The following is a 25,544-nucleotide window of genomic DNA, read 5'->3' on the forward strand; positions in this document are numbered from 1 at the left end:
TAGGATTACAGAAAGGTCTGTATCATACAGCCCCAGGTTATTGCCGCCGCGCCGCCGCCGCCCGCCCGCCGCCGCCGCCGCCGCCGCTCCTCCCCTCCTCCTCCTCCTCCTCCTCCTCCTCCTCCTCCTCCTCTCCTCCTCCTCCTCCTCCCCTCCCCTCCTCCTCCTCCTCCCCCCCCCCTCCTCCTCCTCCCCTCCCCCTCTCCTCCCCCTCCTCCCTCCCCCCTCCTCCTCCTCCCCGTCCTCCTCCTCCTCCTCTTCCTCTTCCTCCCTCCTCCCCCTCCTCCTCCTCCTCCTCCCCTTCTCCTCCTCCTCCTCTCTCCTCCTCCTCTTTTTTTTTTTTTTTTAATAGTTTCTCTGTGTAGCCTTGGCTGTCCTGGACTCTGTAGACCAGACTGCCTGGAACTCACAGCGATCTGGCTTATAAATAATCCCTTTAATCCCTTTCATACTCTACAAATTTGGTTATACTTAAACTGGACTCCACCCATTTTACTTGACAAAGGTTGGGAAGGACATTAAGCTATATTTTTGTGTATTTTGGGCCTTTGGGATTTTTTTCTTCTACAATCATTTGTAGGGTTTCTCTATGTGGCCTTGGCTGTCCTGGACTCACTTTGTAGACCATGGTGTCCTTGTACTCACAGCCTGGCGCTGCCTCCTGAGTGCTGGGATTAAAGGCTGCAGCACCATGCCCAGCTTTTCCAGAATCAGTTGTATGTGTGCTTTGTAGAAGATAGTCTTCAGGATCATGGAACATCAAAATAGAAAAAGGAAAGAGCCCTAACTAGAAATAAATAAACATGGAAGTCTAGACAGAGTATGTCATTATCTTGTAAATGGACTTGTGTAAAAAATCAGGTATTTGAAGTCTGTGGTTTAAAATATTTTTATAATTTACGCAGTGAAATTATTCACATGGGTTATTTCTGTCCTCTTCCGTACTTCCCCCTAAAGTAGGCTTATTAAGGGAAATGAGGAAGAACTGCACATGGTGGAAAGAGCTCCCAACGGGGAGGAATGCCTTTTTCTTTTGAGTTTGAACCTGGCTAGAGCCTTCCCTATACATGCTTGCAAGAGATCTACCGCGGACCACTTAACCTCATTTTGAGACATGCTCCAAGTTGTCTACAGCGGCCTTGAACTTGCCGTCCTTCTGCCTTGGCCTACCTAATAGCTGAGATTACAGGCATATATCACTACACTTGACTGAAAAAATTCTTACCACACGAACAGCTCATTTTCTGCCACTTCAGTTTTTAAAATGAAGTTAATTTACATATTGCAAAACAGCTTTTGTTTCCTTTTTTCTAAACAAACTTCTTAAATGTTTTGATAAATGCTGACAGTTGTGTGCAATCACAGCCACCATGTAGATAGAGTAGTTGCAACTGGTGATGCCTGTAATCCAGCACTCAGGAAGGCAGAGGTAGGCGGATCTCTGAGTTCAAGGCCAGCCAAGAAACACAGAGAAAACCCTGTCTGGGGGCAGGATAGTTGCACTATCTTTTAAATGTCCCTGTTGACCCTTTATCCTCTAGAGTAGTAGATCTCAACCTGTGGCTTGACATCCCTTTGTGGGAGAGACAGATGACCCTTTCACAGGGTTGATATCAGATATCCTCCCTACCAGATACTACATTATGATTTATAACTGTAGCAAAATTAGTTTTGAAGTAGCAACAAATAATTTTATGGTTGGGGGTCAACATAAACAGGAGGAACTGTATGAAAGGGTTGCAGTGTTAGGCTGAGAACCACATAACTGCTCTTCGGGCATCTAGTTTCATAGTTCTGCCCCACCTAGGATTTCGTACGTTATACATGTAGTGATTTGAGTTTGGCTTGTATTTAGCGTAGAGGAATTTCATTTTTTTCTAATCTAGAGGATAATTGTGAAGAATTTTGGAACTAGAAGAATTAAGAGCTAAGCCAGGCATGGTGTCTCACACTTTTAATCCCAGCATTCAGGGAGGTAGAGGCAGGTGGATCACTGTGTGTTTGAGGCCAGCCTGGTCTACAGAGTAAGTGCAGGACAGCCAAGGCTACACAGAGAAACCCTGTCTGGAACTGTTAACATTTTTATTTTGTACCTTTTCGTTTTAGTGATAGTTCTGAGATACGGGTGTGATTTTTGAAATTGTGAATTTACCAGCTCTTAGACTTTCCACTTCTGGGAATACAGGCACCACATGCATTGGCTGATTAGTCGTCAAGGTGGAGCTTGAGAGGTGTCTTATGCTTTGCTCTGTACAGCCAACCTTGAGGCATCACTGTTCTTAAACACTGATTAAGTGGACCTCATAAATTTAGAGTCAGTGAAGAACTGACGATTGAAGATAGTATCTAGAATAGCCTCCTTTAAAAAAAAAAACAATCCATACATACTAACATGGTAAACTGCTAAACAATATGCTAAGCATATTGCTTTTGCTGTTAACAATGTATTTGTAATTAGAGATGTCTTTGCAGCCCTCTAAATCTAGGGATGGAAAAGCCTGGAAAGATGATGTTAAACACTTAGTGGCAGGGTGTAATTTGGTATAAAATACCTGCTTCTGGACCTTCCCTACCTAGAGCAGAGTGCCTTTTAGAAAACTTAATGAGGTGGCTAAAAGGACTGAGAAGAGATGAGAATGCATGTTTTATGTAATTCATTTGAAAATGGAATGGTTTGCTAGGATACTTAGTTGTGCATCTCTTGCCACTATCCTATTTTCTGTGTTTGTTTTGTTTTTCAAGATAGGGTTTCTCTGTGTAGACTTGGCTGTCCTGGAACTTTCTCTGTAGACCACGCTGGTCTGGAACTCACAATGATCTACCTGCCTCTGCCTCCCTGAATGCTGGAATTATTTATTTCCTGTTAGAGTGATAAAATACCTGAAAAAGCAACTTACAGGGGAAAGGGTTTTGTTGTTTATTTTGTGTGTGTGGGGTGTGGTTTTGTTTTGTTTTTCAGTGACAGCGTTTTTTCTGTGTAGCCTTGTCTGTCCTGGAACTCACTCTGTAGACCAGGCTGGCCTGGAAATCACATGATTCACTTGCCTCTGCCTCCCTGAGTGCTGGGATTACAGGTGTGTGTGTGTGTGTCTCTCTCTCTCGTTTTTGTTGTTTTGTTTTGTTTTGTTTTTTTGAGACAGGGTTTCTCTGTAGCCTTGACTGTCCTGGCCATGCTTTGTAGACCGGGCTGGCCTCAAACTCACAGAGATCCCAAGTTCTGTGCTTAAAGGCGTGCGCTACCATAACCGGCTTGGTTGGTTGTTTTGGTTTCGTTTGGTTTTTGGTTTTTCCAGACAAGGTTTCTCTGTGTAGCCTTAACCTGGACTGGCTTTGTAGACCATGCTGGCTTGAACTCACAGAGATAGGCCTGCCTCTCCACCTGAGTGCTGGGATCAAAAGCCTGCCCCACCTTGCCCTGCTGGGTTTATTTTATTAGGCTCACAATTCAAGGTTATGGTCTATCGTTTAGGGAAGTCAAGGCATCAGGAACATCTAGCCCGGGGCAGAGAGCAAAGAAGTAATGCATCATGTATGCCTGCACTCAGTTCCCTTTCTCTACTCTAACACACATCTCTTCCGTGACCAGTGAGTGCTGTTACTAGAGTAGGTGAGTCTCCAGCTACCTAGAGTACTCCCTCCCAGACATACCCATAGGCCATCCTAATCTAGACAGGGTTTCATTGAGACTCCCAGGTGATTTCTAGATTGTCTGAAGTTAATAATTAAAACCATCACATATTCCATCAGCCCCATCCCCCCAAAAGTCCCAATTTTCATCATTAACATGCGTTTTAACTGATAACCTATGACACTATGTTTCAAAAGGCTTGTCTTCATGTGGTCCTCTTGCCTCAGTCTCTGGAAGTGATGAGAGCAGTGAGGTCTGCAGGTGCAGCAAGTGTCAGGCCCATTTTGTAATGTCATTGCATTGTATAGTTTTTGGCTGAACATAAACAAGGTTTTGATAGTTGAACCCATGGCTTTAATGCTTTATGTTTGAGCTATATAGCTCCACTAAATACAGGATTAAATATAAATCACTCAGTTTCTGGCTCCTGTAGGGATTTTTCTGTTTGTACAGATGAAATGAGATTTGGGGCCCATCTATAGTCGATGGAATTAATTACATTTAGAGCTCTTATCCTGCTTTAACTATATACTTGACATCTCCAAGTATTGTACTAGGTCCATAATTAATTCCATATTCCTTTAGCTTACTATTAAAAAGAATTTGAGATTAATAATGAAGCTGTGCAATAGTCGTAGGTAATATTTTATTACTAGTGGTGGACTAAATTAGCAGTGAGGGAGCAGAGTGCTGAGGGCGTAATGACTTTAGTACAAAATCTTGGTTGAAAGTAGACCTGGTGACAAATGCCTGAAATTCCAGCACTTGAGAGGCAGAGGCAGGAATATCAGCATTCTAGGTCAGAAAAAGAATAATGGTTAGAGAGGTGGATCAGCGAGTTAAGGTGCTTGCTGGCGAACTCGGCAAACTGAATTCGAGCCGGGCCGTCCACATGATGGAAAGAAGAGAATAGACTCCCAGCTAGACCCCCACATACACACACAAATAAATACAATTTTTTTTTTTTTTTTAAGTTTCAGGTCAATGTAGGTTATAAACTAGTGATACAACCTTGTCAACCCCCTCACCAACAACTCCTCATATAGTATTTGAGGGAGAAATGGTAACTACCTTAGCATTAGGGCTCTTTGTTAAAAGTATATAGAGTCAGTCATATTAAGATGATTTTGAGTTGTACATATTTATATGGCTTTTGTAAATGTTAAAATTTTAAGTGGAAATGGATAGTCTCAACTTTAGGGTTTGAGACAGTGTTTTATGTAACTGGTTGGCTTTGAACTTGCAATCTTGCCTTAACCTACTGAATATTGGGATTGTAGCCTGTTGTACCATACCCAATTTAGAATTTTTATTTTCTTTCAGGAATAGTGGCCAATTGTGGCTGTTTGTAGGGGAGGAAAGAAAGCTGGAATCTTTGTTATTTTGAGACAGGGTCTGGAATATGTCAAGATGGCTTGGAACTTGATACATGTTTAGCTCAGACTGTCCTTGAACTTTGTTGTTGCTACTTTTTTAGTGCTGGGATTATAGGCATGCACTAATATACCTGACTGTTGGAGTCAGTTTTGAAAAATAAATGCTTGTGGTTTCATTTTCCTATTTTAGGAGATAATATAAAGAAAAAAAAAAACCTGAAGACAAGCTGTAAACTGTCAAATAGAAGTGGCATGGCTATGGTTTTTTTTTTTTTTTTATGTACCTATATATTTTATGTATTGTGTTTGATTTTGGAAGAGAATAGCTTGACAGTCTGTTATTAGATGCTCTGTTCAGCTTCCACACGTATTTCCTGCACACTTAGGAGTGTCATGAGGTATGGTTTTGTCACTGTGTAGCACAGGATGGCCTGGAACTCGCTGTGGATGTGGTTAGACTGGAAACTCACAGATCACCTGCCTCTTCCTCTGGAATGTTGGATCCACAAGTGAGCACTGGCGCAACTGGTCCATGTGATACACACTTAATTCATTTTATGTACAAGGAACTGATGGTGATGATGTAGCTTGTTCAAGACTGCTGTGTCTGAAGTGACATTTAACTTTAGGGTTTTCATTTCCAGTTGCTTAGTATATGAAACTTAAACTTCCTTAAATGATAGCTTTGAATAATGGACTCTGTTTTTTTGTGGATATGGATGCGTGTGTGTCACAAGCACAGGTGTAGAGAGTCTGAAAGGCCAACTTTGTGGAGTGTTTTTTTCCCCTTCAGCTTGTATGGCAAGTGCCTTTACCTGCTTGCTGAGCCATCTAGTCAGTCTGAATTTAGTGCTTGTGTTTTCTATCATACTATTAAGAATGACTTTTTTTTTTTTTTTTCCTTCAGGGTTTCTCTGGGTAGTGTTGGCTGTCCTGGACTGCTTTGTACACCAGGCTGGCCTCGAACTCACAGTGATCCACCTGCCTCTGCCTCCTGAGTGCTGGGATTATAGACGTGCGCTACCACACTGGTTTAAGAATGATTCTTAATCCCAGTAGAGGCAGGTGGATCTCTGTGAGTTCGAGGCCCACCTGGTCTGCAAAGTTAGTTCCAGGACAGCCAAGGCTATGTTTAATACACAAAGAAACCCTGTCTTGGAAAACCAAAAAAACAAAACAAAACAAAACAAAACAAAAACCCCAATGAGTCTTAATTTTGTAATAGGGTTGTTGTTATGAGGTTTAAATTTTTTGATCTGCATATGAGGTATTTGTATTTTTTTTTCACTTGTAAAAGTTACTACATCTAGAAGTTTTGTGTGTTGACTCAAGGCCTGTCTAGCTCTAACAACAGTTAGTACTTAACATTCAGACTGCTTCTTAGATGTTTTTCTACGTGTGCATTTCTTTCCTTTTGGCTTTTCAAGACAGGGTTTCTCTGTGTAGCCTTGGTTGGTTTGGGCTCTCTTTGTAGACTACACTAGCCTTGAACTCACAGCGATCCGCCTGCCTCTGCCTACTGAGTGCTGGGATTAAAGGTGTGTGTGTCACCATACCTGTCTTCTACATGTGAATTTTTAATTTAGTCTCAATGACAGTGAAAAAGTTAACACTATTTGGGGAAATGTAAGGCCCAGTTCAGCTCTATAAATCAGGTTGATTCATGATTTCTAGTCTTTAGCCTCTTAACTGTTATAGTGTGGAACCCCCATACTTTGTTTTGATGTAGGGTCAGGGCTGCTCTCAAATTTACTATGTTGCTGAAAATGGTTTTGCACTTGGAATCTTTTTGCCCCTACTTCCTGAAGGTTGATATTATAGGTTTGTGCTACCATGCCCAACTGTATAGTGTGGTTTTTCTTAAGTACAAATAAGTTTTTAAAAAAATACTAGTTGTAAATTACTAATACACTGGGAATATGGAGCACTGCATTGGGATGATTGTAGCAAAATGATTTAGGCTGTTTTCTATGATTTTTGCTTTTTAAAAAAAATTAATTTATTATAATGTATTCAGCTTACATCCCAAATGTTATCCCCTTGCTTGTATCTTCCCGTTCTCACCCTCTCTCACTCTTCTGCCCTGTCCCCCTCCCCTAAACTTCTGACAGAAGGGGCCCTCCTCCCACACCATATGGCCACAGCCTATCAGTTCTTGTCTGGGTAGCCTACTTGCCCTTCCTCTGTGTGCCACCAGGCCTCCCCACAAAGGGGAAGTGATCAAATCTGGGAGCATCAGAGTTCATGTCAGAAACTTTCCCCACAACCATGGAGAATGAGCTGTCCATTGGCTAGATCTGAACAGGGGGTCTAGGTTTACTGCATGCATTGTCCTTGGTTGATGCAACAGTTTGTGCAGGCCACCTTGGGTTCAGATCCGCCAGGCTTGATGGTCTCCTTGTGGGTCTCCTGAACCCTCTGGGTCCTTCCATCCCTCTATTCTTCCATACCACTCTCAGTGCTCCACCTGGAGTGCAGCATCTGCCCTGATCCCCTGCTGGGTGGAGTCTCTCAGAGATACCTATAGGGTACTAATATCCACTTATGAGTGTATGCCATGTGGGTCTTCCTGGGGACTTTTGCTTTCTAAGAATGTTCTCTTTTCTAGAATGATAGCTAGCAACCACCGAGCTGAAATGTATGAGTCAAAATTGAGGTAGTATTTTGTAAAAGAATATAAAACATAACAGGTTTGTTGTTTTTTGAGACAGGGTCTCTCTGTTAGCCTTGGCTGTCCTGGACTTGCTTTGTAGATCAGGCCTGCCTCAAATTAACTCACAGTGATCCTCCTGCCTCTGCCTTCTGAGTGCTGGGATCAAAGGCATGTGCCACCACGTCTGGCTCAACACAACAGTTCTTAAGCTACTAATTAGATATTAAAATAATATCTTTGGCATATTTTGAAGTATTTTAAAACTTCACCTGTTTTCATTTATTTTAATATGGCTATTTTAAGTATATAATTAATATTTTCTTTGTGATAGTTACATCGTTCACAGTTGTTCACTTTTGTGTTGCTTGAGTAGGAAACATACTTTGAAATATTTGAAATGCACATACATATTTGTTTAAATGAAATGCCTGTTGAAATTTTTTTTCTGTCCATGCTAGAAATGGAACTCTGTGTTGCCCAAACTAGGCTAGTGCTTTGTCTCCAGCTCTGAAGTAATGCTTTTTTTTTTTTCTCTCTCTTTTCTTTTCTTGGTTTTTTGAGACAGGGTTTTCTCTGTGTAGTCTTGGCTGTCCTGGACTCACTTTGTAGACCAGGCTGGCATAGAATACACAGATCTATCTGCCTGTCTCTGTCTCCTGAGTGCTGGGATTAAAGGCGACACCACCACACCCCGCTCAAGTATTGTTCTTAGGATCCAACATCTTGGTAATTTTACACTTAGTATTTTTGAATATCAAGACATCAAAAAGGTTTTGTGGGTTTTTGTTTTTTGTTGTTGCTTAGCTAATGAGTAGGAACAAACTACAAACTGCTGTGGCAGCTTTTCTAGGACTAGGTTTTCAAAATAATAGCTGGACTATAAGCATATATTCCATAGCAAAGCATAGCATTGCTTTGTTAATCTGAACTTACATGCCTGTGTATATATAGTTTATAATTCATTTGTCTTTATTAGATTGAAAACAGTGGTAAAACTGAACTGTCATCAAATCTCACATTGACTTAATAACAACTTTCTGTTCATTTGTTCATTGAAAACAAGATTTTTGGTATCAGATGGTTCTCTCTTTTTCCTCCCTTTCTCCTTACTATTCTCTTTCTATTTTACTATTAGTATGTTTGCACATCTATTTTGGGAGAGTGACTGGAGCGTTCTTGGTTATATTGATGAAGTTTGCAAAACTAGCTTCATTATGTATTTAAAGTAAAAGAATTAGTTTTGGTTTCTGGACACAGGTGATTTGTTGTATCACCTTAGTACTCTATAAAGTAACACCGTTTTGATTTGGTTCAAATTGAACATTTTAAATGCTGTGTGTGTGTGTGTGTGTGTGTGTGTGTGTGTGTGTGTGTAGTCAGTCATAAGTTCTGATATTGTCACACACAGGGATAACTGGAACTTAAGTGTTTTGCAAGAGGAAGGTGAGGGGAGTTTTGGGTAGCTGTGTGGAAGCATTAAGTCATTTTATTTCAAGAACGGTTACATATTAGTGCAAGCAGTGGTATGTGTCTGTGTGGACTTATTCTCATTGCCTTGTGTTCAGAAGTTAAGTGCTCGGTGCTGATGTGCAAGGCAGTTAATATAATTGATTTTTGTTTGCTTGTTCTTGGGTTCCAAGCTGGGACCTCATGCTACTAGCAAGCAGTCTATTGCTGAGCAACACTTCAACCTTTCTTTTGATGGTTTTTTTCTTTGTTAGAATTTGTACAATAATGGTGTAATTCTGTAGTAACATTTTAGACTTTATAGAGCATGTATACATTGATTTTTTCTTAAAAGTAATTTCCACTTAGTAGGTTTGTTTTGTAGTATGTAGTTCTTTAAAAATAGATTGTTTAACTGAGCCCTGGTGTATGCCTGTGATCTCGGCACTCAGGGAGGCAGAGGCAGGTGAATGTCTGTGAGTTCGAGGCCAGCCTGGTCTACAAAGCCAGCCAAGGCTACACAGAGAATCCCTTTCTCAAAAAACCAAACCAACCAACCAACCAACCAACCAAATAATAGCTTGTTCAAAATAAGAGGTTCACTGTGTTTTCCAGGCTAGTCTCAAACTTCTGGACCCACATGATCTCTTCTAAGCCTCTCTACTTTCTAAGCTACTCTGCTTGGTTAAGGATTTTTTTTTTTTTTTTTTTTTTTTTAATCTAGGGTTTCATTCTGTAGTCCAGGCTGCCCCTTTAACTCGTGATCCTTCTATCTCAGCTTCCCAAAGTGTTGGGATTACAGGTGTATACGGTCATGCTCAACAATACACATTTAAACGATACATACCTGTGTGTATTAATGTTCATATACCATCTTTACATGTGTAATTTGTTATTGGTGTGATGTATAACTTGGTTCAGGCCAAAGGTTTTTCTTTCTTCTCTTGGTGGTGTATTTTTGTTGCTGTTCCCTTTATTTCAGGTAGTTCTGCTTATAGCCAGATAATAATCCCAGATTTCTGACTATACTCATAGCATTATGCATGGATACACATCCAGAAACAAATGTAGGGTTTTTCAGTATCCCCATAAAAACTAGAATCAGTGTACTTTTCATGTACAGCATACTTTGTAGTGATTATGTAATAGTTTTTAGAGTATAAAATTCAGACATGTCAATAATTCCCCCTCCCTCAATATACCTGTGTTTCTATTGGATAGATTACAAAGACAGGGATAGTTTTCGGGCCTGGAAAGATGGCTCAATGGATAAAGTACTTGCCATAGGAATTTAAGGACCAGAGTCATAGAAACTCAGTCCCCATCTAAATGCTGAGTGGGCAGGGGAATCCTAGAGGGTACGTTGGCTACCTGGAGTAGCTGAATTGGTGAGCTTTGGGTTCAGTCAAGTGAGAGACCAAGGTAGAAAATGATGAAGACACCCTATGTCAACCTCTGGTCTCCTTGAGCATTGCCCACCGACATATTCATGCATCTAACATACATGTGTTAAAGAAGGGGACGGTTTGGAAAGGGACTTAAAAACAGCAGAAACCAAAATAAGCTTCTAATATTAAGTTACTTTTTTTTTTTTTTTTTTTAAAAGAAAGAAAACTTTGGGGGCTGGAGTGATGGCTCAGTAGTTAAGAGCCTGCTCTTCTAGAGGTCCTGAGTTCAATTCCCAGCAACCACATGGTGGCTCACAACCATCCATAATGTGATCTGATGCCATCTTTGGCAGATAAAGCCCTCCCATACAAATAAAATTAAAAACTTTTTTTTTTTTTGAGAAAAAAAAAAAAGAGAGAGAGAGAAAACTTTATTTATTTCACCAGTTGATAACTCTCCTTATGTCCCAGCCAGAAAAATGTTTATTTGCCCTTTGGATTTGTTCATATATATTTTGCCTGGTCTTTAGTCTATTTTTCTATTGGGATGTCCTTTGTCAGTTATTGAGATTTGTATATTGTGGATATTAACCCTTTTACTTAATGTAAAAGTGCATGCCCACAGAAAGGTTGTTTGAATAATAATCAAGTAGCTCAACAGTTTGAAAGTTTTATTTGCACATATGTGAACTGAGTACTGTGGTGCTGATCCACAGTTTTCTACTTCTAGGATTGGAATGAGATTGACACCTGGCATCTACAGTGGCTGGATTGATTGATAACCCCCTGAATTGTTCCCAAAACCTTGGGTGCTCTAGGGACATTCATAAAGAGACTCAGAAGAGGAAAAATTGACTTGCTTGTTGGAAAATAAAACAAGGAATCTTTGTTTACTTTCTTGGGTTGGTTTTTTTGATTTTTGTTTTGGTGTCCTGTGTCGTCGTGCCCCTCCCCCCTTCCCTGAGTGCAGGCCTGGGCCACCAGGCTGCCTAGAGTTGATACAGTCTTAATAGCAAAACTGCTATATTGTAGTGTCACGTTTAGTGAGTTCTCTTTTCCTTACCCTGAAAAGGGCTCCCCCACCCCCCATATCTTTAACTGCAGACAGCCCAGAAACAGAGTGCTTTGAGTCATAAATTAGTAGGCATTAAAGTTAAAGGAATGTTTACTGCAGTATTTGGGAGTATGGAGTACTAGTATTAAATGCTCTTTGGCATAGCTTTGAATGTATTAAGAGAACCTCAGTGTAAGAAGCTCTAGTCCATTGCAAATTGTTTTGTTATTGGTGGTTTTTTGTTTTACATAAAGTTGCTCCCAAGTCTGGGAAGGCACTAAGGACAATCTCAGTTGAGGTTTCCATGTGAACTAAAAAGCAAACAAACAAACAAAAACAACTTTTTAGATAGAGGCATGAGAAAGACATTAAATTATTACACGCAGTGCATGGCTACCTAACTGTATTGTGCTATATTGGAACCCTGATTAGAAAAGGCAGTTGTGGGCCAGGCATGGTGGTGCACGCCTTTAATTCCAGCACTCAGGAGGCAGAGGCAGGTGGATTGATGTGAGTTCAAGGCTAGCCTAGTCTACAAAGTGGGTCTAGGACAGCTGAGGCTACACAGAGAAACCCTGTCTCGAAAAACGGAAAAAAAAAAAGAAAAGGCAGTTGTGGGCTGGAAAGATGGCTTGAAGGTTAAGTGCACTGAATGCCCTTCTAGAGGTCCTGAGTTCAATTCCCACCAACCACATGGTGGCTCACAACCATATGTAATGTGATCTGATAGCCTCTTCTGGCATGCAGGGGTACATGAAGGCAGAGCATTGTATACATAATAAATAAAATATTTTAAGAAAAGGCAGTTGTATTTTTTCCTTTCAGAAAATCATGTGAAGTAGATCATATGTGTGTAGGGTTGGAAGCTATGTAACATGATACTCTTCACTGTATGTGTGTTGGTCTGAAACATAAGCCATGGTCAAGAGGTCAGAATAGTTGTGCTAGGTTTAGAGTCCAGGGAATAATTTGGATGTGGTGACTCAAGCCTGTAATCTCAGCTCTTGGAAGGCTGAAGTGCAGGCATTTCTGCAAGTTCAAATCCAGCCTGGGTTGTAGAGTGTGTTCTCAAAAAGAAACAACCCAGAGGAATAGATTATTACCACATACAAATTTGGATGTTTGTGAAGATCCATGCCATTTCATTGGACCCTAAAATGATGCCAACTGCAAGAGAAAACTTGTTTATATTACTTTCGGGATTGTTGCCTTTTAGACCTTACAAGAAAAAAAAAATATTTTGGATAGCTAAAATAGGAAATGCAGACTTAAAAAGTTGCTTTAAAAACATTAAACAGATCTCTTGCATGAATTTTCATTTACTCTGCAAATATTGGTGTTTCTTGATTTTAATCAGAAGATACCAACAACTCTGCTAAGAAGCCTCAATCTTTCTTTAGAGTGGTACTTCATTGGTTTACTGACGCAAGTGTGGCAGAAAAGTTGCAAGCAAGCCAAGTCTGAGCATGCCTAAGTGGTGACATGTGGCTGTTAGCTATTCTAAGATGCTCTCATTTTTTAAGAAGCATCCTGATTTCAGAGATGCTGAAATGTCAGCATTGAGACTAGAAAATGAACCTTTGAATAAATCATTAATTGCCCAAACTTGGCAAGTCATAATCCAATGCAATTCCACCAATTCAAGAAAAACAGAGACCTTAATCTTTGTGTAAATTTTGCCAGCAGTGATCTTTAACTGATGGGAAAAAGTGCAGTAGCATCTAACACTGAGCGCAGTGCTTTTAGAAAAAAACTACAGTACATCACTACAAGTTTGCTTCAGGTTAGGAGTAAGGCCTTGAATGAAGTTTTAATTACTTTTAGTTAAAAACAAATCAAATACATAAAATTATTTCTCTTGTACCAAATCTAGAAAAAATGTTAAAATTTATGCATGTAATACTGACACATGACAAAAGTCAATTATTAAACTTTAAAAGAATGTCCATCATTAGAAGGTAGTAGTAGTGCCAGTTTGATTATAGTTTTGCTTGTTCATGAAAATAAATGTGAACTAGAGGCTAGATCCTGACAGGTCCCCTGCTTACCTATGGTGACTTAACATTTTTTTTTGAATGGTACATACATTTATTTATTTATTTATTTTGGTTTTTTGAGACAGGGTTTCTCTGTAGCCTTGGCTCCTGGACTTACTTTGTAGACCAGACTGGCCTTGAACTCACAGCGATCTGCCTGCCTCTGTCTCCCAAAGTGCTGAGATTACAGTTGTGCACCACCACACCTTGCCTTGAATGATTTATTTTCACAACTAGTAATTTTTTTTTCTTTTAAAGGTCTCACTATGTAGGCCTCAGGATATCTTGGAGCTTGCTAAGTAGTAGAGGCTGGCCTTGAATTCACAGACCCCTTCTGTCTCCTGAATGTTGAGATTGAAAGTGTGTGTCATAACACCCAGCTTGATTTTATATTTAATTAATTATTGATGGATTTATTGTTTTTGAGACAGGCCCTCTATGTAGCCCTATCGGTTCTGGAACTTGCTATGTTGACCAGGCTGGCCTTGGGATAAAGGCATGTTCTATGATACCTGGCTTATTTTTAATTCTGTACGTGGGCATGTGTATGTGAGTGCAGGTTTCTGGGGAGGCCAGAGGCATTGGATCCCATTGGAGCTGAAATTAGAAACGGTTGTTAGCTATCCAACATGGGAGCTGGGAACTGAGCACTGAGCCATTTCTCTACCCCTCCCACAATTTAAAATTAAATTATTTGAAGTCTGTGTGTGAAGGTAGAGGCCAGAGGCCAACTTTTTAGAAGTCAGTTTTTTCTTTCCACTGCAAGTTGAGGGTGACTTCCCAAGATAGAACTCAGGTGAGCAGGTGTGCCAGCAAGTGTCTGCTCAACCAAGGAGGATTTTTGACAAGATTGGACTTTAAAGATCCAGAACCACAGCCTGCTGAGGTGGCGAATGCCTGAAATCCTACCACTTGGGGAGGCAGAGGTAGTCAAATCTCTGTGAGTTTAAGATCAGCCTGGCCTACAAAGCGCCTAGGACAGCGAAGGCTACAAAGAGAAACCCTGTCTGGAAAAACAAACAGCAGAACCATCATAGGAGAGATGTTGGGCATGGCCCAGCTCAAGAGTGCTAGCTCACTGATGTTGCAGAGGACCTCTAACTCTTAAGCTACTCTTCTGGCCTCTGTAGGTTTCTGCATACTTCTGGGGGCACATACGTTCACCCAGGTTCATACATATACATGTAAAAAAAAATAAGCAAGTCTTTAACATGATATACAAATCATTTTTTAAAAAGTTAAGAATTAGGCTGAGGCCTGTTTTCACTTCAGGAAGTTGAATTTCCTTTGGTCTTCTCTTTTGCTGCTAGTAGTTTGTTTTGCAGTAGAAAACTTACATCTAAAGAGAAATTTAAAATTTGAGTTTTTGTAGCATGGAAGTCTACTGTTTTTGGATCTAGGCTACCATTCTAAGCTCTATTCTGTAGACTTAAAGTTGTTCAGTTGTTGATTACATGCAGTTGCCAGCGCTATAGTGTTTTAGTTTCTGTTTCCCTTTCGTATAAGTATAAAGTAGTTTGTAGTGGATTGCTAGGAGGAAGACATTTTGTTAGGTCTTATTCAAAAGGAATAGACTGTTTGTAGGTGATCATATAATGCTCCAAATGGGTTTTTGGCAGTGGCAGTGCTGCCTGGGAGCTAAAGACACTGCTGCATATTGCCATCTGCTGTGGCCTGAAGAGTTCTTTCAGATGTGAGTTATTTTAATATAGACTTAATGCAAAGGTGTTCAGGGAACATTAAGATACACCAAAGTGTAGGTGTGGGCTTTCTTGAGAGTGTCAGCAAAGGACATACACAATTTTAGTAGCTCTCAAGTTAGCTTGATGCTAAGATCCTCCGTTTCCCTCTCAATAAAGAGATTAACAGGTGGATAGCTGTGAGTTCCAGGCCAGCATGGTCTATAAAGTGAGTCCAGGACAGCCAGGACTACACAGAGAAACCCTGTCTCGAAAAACCAAAGGGGGGGGGGGGAAGAGGGGAGGGGAGGAGAGAGAGAGGAGACACACACACACACAGACTTCAGCTATATTGATGAGTATTTTAAACACTGACATTTTAAACACTGACATTTGTTTAAGCTCAAATTTGTGTCAGGAACATAATTGTGCTTTCCTGTCACAAACTGGGTTTTGATGATACTTTTTCTGTAATTATGACTCCATCATTTCTACTGGTAGTATTACAGCCAGACTTAAAGGAAATCTCTTTTTCTTTTTCTTTTCTTTTTTTGAGGCAAGGTTTTTCTGTGTAGCCTTGGCTGTCCCGGACTCACTTTGTAGACCAGGCTGGCCTCGAACGCATGGCATGTAGAAGTGACAAATCTTTTGGGAGTCAGTCCTCTCTTGTATGGTAGATACTTCTACCTGCTGCGCTGTCTTTCTAGCGTGGACACTTTAACTGTGAGGGAAAGAAAATTAGTGGGGAAAATAGGAACTAAGATAATGCTAGTTTTTAAAATGTCATGTTTTACCAAATTTGGGCTGTAATTTAAGTTATAGTGGAATTAAGTTCTTAAATTTGCTATGTAATTTATATAAGTTTTAATTTCTGACATACAAGACCCAATTAACTCCCTTAGAGTAAAATTGTGTATAAGTTTTAGAGTTAGGATATTACTTGGCAACAAGTGTTTGGGTCTCTCTCTCTCACTCACTCTCTGTCTCTGTCTCTCTCTCGCTCTCTTTCTCTCTTTGGTTTTTTGCTTTTGTTTTTGTTTTCTGGGAAAGGGTTTCTCTGTGTAGACCAGGCTTGCCTAGAACTCACAACAATCTGCCTGCCTCTGCCTCCTGAGTGCTGGGATTAAAGGTGTGCACCACCACTTCTGGCTGTGTATGGGTCATTAGGTCTTAACAATACTAAATTACTGAACTCTCACATACCTTGCTATTTCATCCAACTACTGCCTGTGTTTTTAGCATGAATATGTGTTGTGGTTTGCTGTGTTAGATTTGAGATAAATGATAACTGTGGAAACCAGAGTTGAAGGGGGCTAAAGAACAGCTTTTTAGAAACGGTGGAGATGAGAATCAAGTTTACATGTTAACAGTTGTTTCAAACCCTGTGGTATGGGTTGGTTGGTTTGAGGGTAAGGTGGAAACTTTGTGTATCTGTCTGTCTGTCCGTCTTGCCTCCCCCCCAACCCCCATCGTCTCCCCCATCCCTGTTCCTTCCCTTACCCCAGGCTGGCTTTCAGCTTGCTATGTAGCCAAGAATGACGTGAATTTGTGACCCTCCTGGAGTTCACCACCACAGTTCTGTATTGTGCTGGGGATGGAGTGCTTTGAATATGCTAGGCAAGCAGTCTGCCAGCTGAGTGATATCCCTAGCCCGTGCTACCTTATTTTTCCCCTTCTAAAGACAGCGTCTTCTCTTGGTCTTGTCTGCTATTCGTGGTGTGGCCAGCCTGGCCTGGAATTTAGAGCTGTCCTCCACAGTGCTGAAATGAGCCACCTGATGTTCCCTGGTGTGTGTTTTCATCATTTTACAGTTTTTATATCTCTTACAGGCTTTTAGAGTTAGGTAGTAACAGTAATACTGATGTGACTTTTTTTTTTTTAATGCAGGGATTTATCAAAGATGTCCATGAAGACTCCCTCACAGTTGTTTTTGAAAATAAGTAAGTTACGATAGATCTTAATTTTTAAGAGTGGTAGTGTTAATTCTATTGATGCCAGTAGGAAAGTGACTGCTGTTGAGTTGGAGTGCTTGGAGTTGTTTGCTGAGCTTGTGAGTTCTAAGTCCAGTTTTGATAATCCTTCACTTGCTTTTGTGTCTACAATTTACCTATCACTTTTATGTCATTCTTTGCCAAAATGTGATAAGGATATGCTTCAGTCAGCAATTTTTTACCAAAGTAGATGGCACAAGTTGTGTAATGCTAAGGATCCCTAATGTTGAAGTGGTATAAAAGGCCCTCCAAACAGTAGTGAGTTTGAGGCTATTTTTAATTGCTTGATGTTAATAAGAATTGATAGTAATTCTCTTGGTACCCTACAGCCTAGGCAATTGAAAGTGGGGAAGACAAGTGCACTAGGCTTTGTTGGGAAGATGGTTATAAAAGGAGCAGCTGAACTTATGAGCAGCTCTGAACTCTGCCTAACAGCTGCTTCATAGAGAGACAGGTGTTGAAATGGCATCTGTCTTTGAGAGCTGCCATATAGACAGTAATGGTACAAAGAAAGGCCATCGAAATCCTAGACTTTCAGCTGTCTGCTTGCTCAGCATTCCTCTTAGAAACGTTCTATGTGGGATATCCCAGGTTTGAAGTGACCTATGGACACTTCAGAATGATATTTAACTATAAAAACTCGTCAGGTAACAGCAACTAAAATTATATTGCTACAAAGATTACGCTTTTAGTAGTCTAATTACATATTTTCTAGCTAAGTTAAACTTTTGGGGGCCGGGCATGGTGGCACATGCCTTTAATCCCGGCACTGCAGAGGCAGAGAGGCAGGCAGATGACTGAATTCAAGGCCAGCCTGCTCTACAAAGTGAGTCAAGGTTGTGAGCCAAGACTACACAGAGAAACTCTATCTCAAAAAACCAAAAAAAAGAGGAAGGAAGAAAGGAAGAGAGAAAGAAAGAAAGAAAGAAAGAAAGAAAGAAAAAAAGCTTTTGGAGTGTGTGTGCTGAGATTGACCCTTGGCCCTATGAGCATGCTAAGCACAAAGAAGTTCCCATCTGGACATAAACAGTAAATTAAAAAAAATATCCTTTTAAAGTATATTTTTCATGCATTTATTATCTGCACTATATGCATGTCAAGTCTCTTCAGAGGCCAGAAGAGGCTATGCACGTGAAAGTTACTTAGTTTGTATAATTGTTGTAATTTATGAAGTTGTTGTTTTTTTGTTTTTGTTTTTGTTTTTGTTTTTTTGCCATCATATGCTTGATCTCACCACTTTCATTGATAGCAATGACTATTATTTTGAACCTTAGTCATTATTGTGAGATTAGCCTATTTTGTTTGCAGGGTATGATGTATTTGCCATTCATAGGATACGTATTTTGGAGTGTAATACTACCAGTATTAATTATAAAGCTTGTAAAAATCTAACAGTGTCTGTTTTACCTTGGCTTAATAAATTAAAGAAATAAGGTGCTTTGTTGTTCTCTTTGGGACATTCTGAATGATAAAACTATAACACTAATCAGAGACTATAGCTTTTCCATATTAGAATCTGCTAAAATAAAAGTTCTAATTCTTCTTCTAATCCTTTAGTTGGCAACCAGAACGCCAGGTTCCGTTTAATGAAGTTCGATTACCACCACCACCTGATATAAAAAAAGAAATTAGTGAAGGAGATGAAGTAGAGGTATGTGTATTTAAGTTTTCTTTATGGTACCTATTTTTTGTTCTAAAATAAATATCTTTGTGGGAAAAGCTGTAGCTGATGGATGGATAATTACACGCCCTTTCCTGGCCAGTATTGGCAGTGACTATAGTGTTACTGAAGACTTAAGTCAGAAATGGATTTATGTGTCAGTAGCACTCACTTTAGCTTTGGTGGGCTTGATGAAGCTTTGCAAAATGAAAACGTCTTAAAACACTAAGGATGATAATGTATGTGGATTCTGAAGAGACCTAATACAGAACCATACAGTGATCGTCACTGTCTAATGCTGATGCCAGTGCTTTGCCCTTCAGTATCTTTGGTCATTTATTGTGTGCATATGAATTGCATTGTGGAATATAGTAGGAATGTCTAGGAAAATTTAAGTACAGAAAAAGAAATAACACACAAACGCGCGCACGCACACACACATACCCTACTACTCAGAATATTGCTTTTACTGTATTTTTACTCTCTTCCCTTACTGCTGGATAAAAATATTGTAATGCTTTTTTTTTTTTTTTTTTTTTTGTAGCTTGGCTCCCTCACACTTAGAGATTTTGCATGTCTGTCTCTTCAGTATTAACTATTCTTGATGTATATGCTTGCTGTTGCTGGACATGATGCTGCATTCATGTAATCCTAGCCCTGTTTTGAGACTTATTTGGGACATGCATCAAATCCTGTACTTTGAATTGTGTTCCCACTCCCCCCCCCAAAGTTGAAAATAATCACAATACTGTGCTAAGATACAGAATTTTATTTAAAATTTTACTTTTATTTTTAGTTCTTTGAGAGTTTTGTGCAATATTTATTCACCATATTTGCTATCCGCTACCTACCTACCAAACTCTATCCTCTCTCTTTTCCCACCCATTGAAAAACACAAACAGGTCTCTTGGTTTTTCGAGACAGGGTCTCTCTGTATAGCCATGGCTGTCGTTGACTCCCTTTGTAGACCACACTGGCCTCGAACTCACATCGATCCTTCTGCCTCCCGAGTGCTGGCATTAAAGGTGTATGCCACTATGCCCGACTGAAGAGATTTCATTGTCTCATTTTTGCCTGGCTTATAGGACTTGATAGTGTATTATTATTTGTCATTGAAAATACTTAGCAAGTAACTTAAAGATGGATTTTTTTTTTGGGGCCCAAAATTTGAGAGTATGGCTCATTTTGGTAGGGAGGCATAGTGGCAGGGACTTGAGGTTGTTGTTCATGTTGTGTCTACAGTCAGAAGAGAAAAATGACAGTATTCAGCTCACACTCACCTTTTTACTTTATGCAAGATCCCAGGCTGGATATCCCAGGACAGTACCCCTCATGTTTAGAGTCAGTCTCCCCAGCACACTCAGTCCATTCTGGAATCTCTTTTATGCATAAAGCTAGGAGGCTGTTCCCTAGGTGATTCTAGATCCTGTCAAGTTGACAGCGTTAGCCATCATAAATAATAAAACAAGTGGGTTCGCTATTATGCTTCTATGCAAAGCTATTTTAGAAATTTGTCAGTTCCACGAACCTACTCTTTAAGGTTCTGTGTTTTTTGGACCATAAGATGCATCCAGTTTTTAGAGCAGCAAAACAAGAAAAACTATAAAAACAGCAGTGGGACCATAAGGTACACCCTAATTTCCTCCCCACTTTTGGGGGGAAAGTGTGCTTTACGGTCTGAAAAATATGGTAATAACTGTGTTATCTCCTCTCTTTTGGTGTTGACATCCACTAAAATAAGTACTATGGATTTAGGGATTTTGTTTTGTTTTGTTTTTTTTCTTTCCCCCTTCGAGACAGGATTTCTCTGTGTAGCCTTGGGCTGTTCTGGTCTGGTCTTTGTAGATCAAGCTGGCCTAGAACTCACATCCATCTGCCTGTCTCTGCCTCCCAAGTTAGATTTTTAAGAACCTATTTTATTTAGGGTTTTTAAATGCTTCTACCTCCCTTTCCAACTCATTGACTAGAGGTAGGAGAGAATGGAGGTAATTAGGGGGAGAGGATGTAGTTCCTTAGGGCAGTTCCACTCTGCGTTGTCAGGAAACCAGTAGTCCAGTCAAATAGCAAACACAAAACAGCAGCATGATCCAGCAGAAACAGCAAAACTCCCACCTAATCGCAGTAGACTCAGCCAGAGTGCCATGAGAAGTTCTCTCTGGAGTGTTTCTGCAAAGTGAGGTGTTGAAAAATAAAGACCACTGCAAGGTGTAGCAATGCAAAAGCGTTGTGAGCTTCTGTTTATCTCCCCTCAGAGTCCACACACGAGATAGCTTCCAGCAAAACATCACGTGCCCTCTGGTGTCTGTTTTTCCTGTAACAAAGGTCATAAGGCCGTCTTTAGCAGTGGGAAAACACTCAGACATCCAATACTTGGGAACAAAACAAAGTAAAATCAAAAACAAAATGCATTTGCATGACACAAACTGAGTCTTCAAAGAAATGAGAAACTTCCACTTGAAAATACCAATGACTTAACTTTGTAAAGAGACCCATAAGTGTAATCTAGATGTATATGGTAGTTTGAATGAGCAGGGCCCTCTTGGGCACTTACTATTTAAATGTCTGTTCTGAAGTTAGAACTGTTTGAGTTTGATTAGGAGGTGTGACCTTGTTGGAGATGTGTCACTGACCTGTTTCAAAAGCCCATGCCATTTCCACTTAGTTCTCTTCTCTGCCTTGTGGTTGCTGTTTGAACATGAAAGCTCTGAGCAGTTACTCTGATGGGCTGCTCCTTGCCTGTCACGATGGGCATGGACCCAAAGTCTCCGGAGCAAAAGGCCCTCAGACTATAAACGGCTTCTTCTATAACTTGCATTGATCATGGCAATAGGAAAGTAGTAATCATTAAGCACGGTTTTCTCAGATTATATCATTTTCTAATGACTTTCTATGAAGACAAAATTTATTTTTGACTTTTAAAATCGAATTCTGTTAGCATTATGTTTTCTACTTCTGTAAATCTAGATCAAGGAGGAGTCAAGAAAAGAATTAAGTTAGGTTGAGATGTTCTCAAGTTAGAAATGTGTAGGGGTCAAGTTTAAGAGATGCACTTAAAATTTTTATTTTGTTCTTTTTAGATGGCCTGGAATTTGCCTGCCTTAGCTTCCTTAGTGTTGGGATTACAGGCTTTACATTACCTTCCCTGGTGTCTACTTTTTGCTGTTAAGATACTATTGTAAATGTCTGGTTTAAGGGGAAAACGCACTTTAAATCAACAACAGAAACCCCCAGCTCATTGGTGAGGTGCTGAGGATGTTTTGTTCAACAGTCTGTTTTCCCCACTTTAGGCCTAGGAAATCTTAGTCTTGCTACAAACCATCTGTGACTTGTTTTCCCAACTTGTGACAAAAACATATCAGAGAAATGGAAATCATTGTTCTTAAATTGTTTTACTTCATTTTGTTTTGTGATTCAGTCCTAGTAAAATTTTGCTAGTTTTGTAAAACATCACACATTTGTTCAGTTTTGAAATTTTAAGGAAAAGTTTAATATTGTCTCCTTTGATTGACCAACCTTTCCTTCTTAACTCTTTAACTCTTCACTTTCTGCATCATAGAGGTTTTTGGCGGTCTGTGTGACCTGAACCCATTTAGATGTTGTGGTGATTCCTTGTTTTAAGCTTGGCAAATTAAAAATAAGACCTGGTAGCACTGGTAGTTTGCTACTGTGTGTGTCTATCTGTATGAGGGTGTTAGCTCCCCTGGAACTGGAGTTACAGTTTTGATCTGTCATGTGGGTGCTGGGAATTGAACCTGGGTCTTTTGGAAGAACAGCCAGTGCTCTTTTTAATTTTTAATTTTTTTTTTTTCTTTTTCGAGACAAGGTTTCTCTGTGTAGCCTTTTCTGTCCTAGCCTCACTTTGTAGACCAGGCTGGCCTCGAACTCTCAGCGATCCGCCTGCCTCTGCTGCCTGAGTGCTGGGATTAAAGGCATGCACCACCGTGCCAGGCTGTGAAAACATCTTTTTAGCATAGATGTGGTTATCTAGTTGCCCCAGCTAAGTGCCATTAACTAGAGTCGAGTGCCTCTTTAGATTTTTCCTCTTTGCATGTATAAGAAATGTTAACCACCAAACATTCAGTTACTTGGTATGGATGTATACAGCACTGAGATCAGAATTACTACTGTTAGAACAAAACTAGTAATATCTTTATGGCAAATCTTTTTATGAAGGTCACTTAATAGAAAGATAAGTTGCACAGTAAAGACCTCAGTTTGGATCCCAGCACTCAAGTAACAAGCCTGGCATGATCTCTCCACCTGTACCTGAAACCCAACCCATCACTGTGTGGTGTCAAGAGGAGATCGGTGGTTACTTGTCACTGGTCTCTGAAGAAATTGGAGTTCTAGGTTCAGGAAGAGACCCTTCCTCAGAGCAATATAAGGCAGAGAGTAATAGAGAAAAACACTTGGCACACATACCACAGAAGAGTTAGAAAAGCTGTCTGGTTTGTTGTTGGTTTTGTGTGTATATGAAAGTCAGTTGTGGGGGAAAAAGGCAGGTGCCCTGGCTTGGCAACGACTGTTTTTAACCACCAAGTCATCTATCCAAATCCCCAATTTTGATAATACTAAGACGTACCATTGTTTAGTCTCCAAAAATGATTGAATTAGTAGTCTTAGTTTGAGCTGAACTAGGATCTACTGAATTTTCTTTTCTTTGGTTGATATTGAATACCTTTAAAATTAAGTTTGTTTGCTGTTGATCTCTTGTTATGTGACTTGTCTTGTTTTTAAATCCATGTAGTATTTTGTACTATGTATGAATCTAACCTAAGACATCACTCATGCTAGACACCTCAGCCCCTATAGATGAGGTTTTTCTTCTGTTTGAGACAGGGTCTCACTGTGTAGTTCTTCAGTAAACTCTGTCTCCTTCCCCCTGCTTTTGGATGCTAAGATTACAGATGTTTGTTAATACCTGTGGCTTTTATTTTACTTACTTCAATTACCATGCCTTTCTTGTCCTTTTCATTCATCAGCCAGCATACTCTTGAAAGCAGGAGGCAAAAATAGGTTGGTATAGATAATAGGTTTTTCATTTTTGCAGTGTCAGAGATTAAACATAGGTCTTTGTTCATGTGAAGGTAGCCTAGCACTTTACCCTCAAATTACATCTGTAGCCTGATAAAGAAAGAAGGAAGGAAGTGTGTGTGTGTGTGTGTGTGTGTGTGTGTGTGTGTGTGTGTGTACGTGTTTAATTCACCCAGTATTCAGGAAGCTGAGACAGGAATATAGTAGTACAAAGGCGAGCCTGGATTACCCAGCAAGAGGCTGAGTATCTTCTGGGTATATTCCAAGGAGTGGAATAGCTGGGTCTTGAGGAAGCCCTATTCCCATTTTTCTGAGATAGCACCAGATAGATTTCCAAAGTGGCTGTACTAGTTTGCATTCCCACCAGCAATGAAGGAGTGTTCCTCTCTCCCCACATCCTCGCCAGCATGTGGTGTCACTTGGATTTTTGATCTTAGCCATTCTGATGGGTGTAAGATGGAATCCCAGAGTTGTTTTGATTTGCATTTCCCTGATGACTAAGGAGGTTGAGCATGTCTTTAAGTGTTTCTCAGCCATTTGGTATTCCTCTGTTGAGAATTCTCTGTTTAGCTCCAAGCCCCATTTCTCAATTGGGTTATTTGGTTTGGTGGTGTTTAGTTTCTTGAGTTCTTTATATATTTTGGATATTAGACCTTTGTCAGATGTAGGGTTGGCGAAGATTTTTCCCAGTCTGTAGGCTGTCGCTTTGTTCTTTTGACAGTGTCTCCTGCCTTACAGAAGTTTCTCAGCCTCATGAGGTCCCATTTATTAATGGTTGACATTAAGGCCTGGGCCGTTGGTGTTCTGTTCAGGAAGTTGTCTCCTGTGCCAATATGTTCCAGGCTCTTCCCCACTTTTTCTACCCAGAAGATGCTCCAGCACACAACAAGAACATTTGCTCAACCATGTTCATAGCAGCCTTATTCATAATAGCCAGAACATGGAAACAGCCTAAGTGTCCATCAGTAGAAGAATGGATAAAGAAACTGTGGTACATATACACTATGGAATACTACTCAGCTATTAAAAACAAGGAATTCCTGAAATTTGTGGATAAATGAATTGAGCTAGAAATGATCATAATGAGTGAGTTAACCCAGAAGCAGAAAGACTCAAATGGTATATACTCACTTATATCTGCATACTAGCCCAAGGGGCATGTCCCACGAAAGCCTTCACTTACCAGGAAACTGGGACAGAGGGGAGGACATCCTATTGGGACTCTAGATGAGAGAAGCATGGGAGAATAACAAAGTAGAAGGATCCAGAGGGTCCTAGAAACCTACAAGTAGAACATTATGATAGGCAGATTGGGGGCCCAGGGGTCCCGCTCAAACTGAGGTACCAGCCACGGACAATACAGGTGGTAAACTTTAAACCCCTACCAGATCTAGCCAATGGTCAGAACATTCTCCACAGTTGAGTGGAGAGTGGGATATGACTTTCTCACGTACTCTGGTGCCTCACTTTTGACCATGTCCCCTGGAGGGGGGGACCTGGTGGCACTCAGAGGAAGGATAGCAGGTTACCAAAAAGAGACTGATACCCTATGAGCATATACAGGGGGAGGTAATCCCCCTCAAGAACAGTCATAGGGGA

At 40.3% G+C, this 25,544-nt stretch overlaps 1 protein-coding gene across 1 annotated transcript in view; it reads left to right on the plus strand.

The window, feature by feature from the left end:
* The window catches only part of Fxr1 (FMR1 autosomal homolog 1), a 52,488-nt gene that overhangs the window by 2,485 nt on the left and 24,459 nt on the right, over window positions 1-25,544 (plus strand). Inside the window, 2 exon segments of the mRNA XM_051157057.1 lie at window positions 17,148-17,200; window positions 18,809-18,902. Coding sequence (XP_051013014.1) covers window positions 17,148-17,200; window positions 18,809-18,902 — 147 coding nt within the window.

The sequence above is a fragment of the Acomys russatus genome, chromosome 15, assembly GCF_903995435.1.
Source record: "Acomys russatus chromosome 15, mAcoRus1.1, whole genome shotgun sequence".
Lineage (NCBI taxonomy): Eukaryota > Metazoa > Chordata > Mammalia > Rodentia > Muridae > Acomys > Acomys russatus.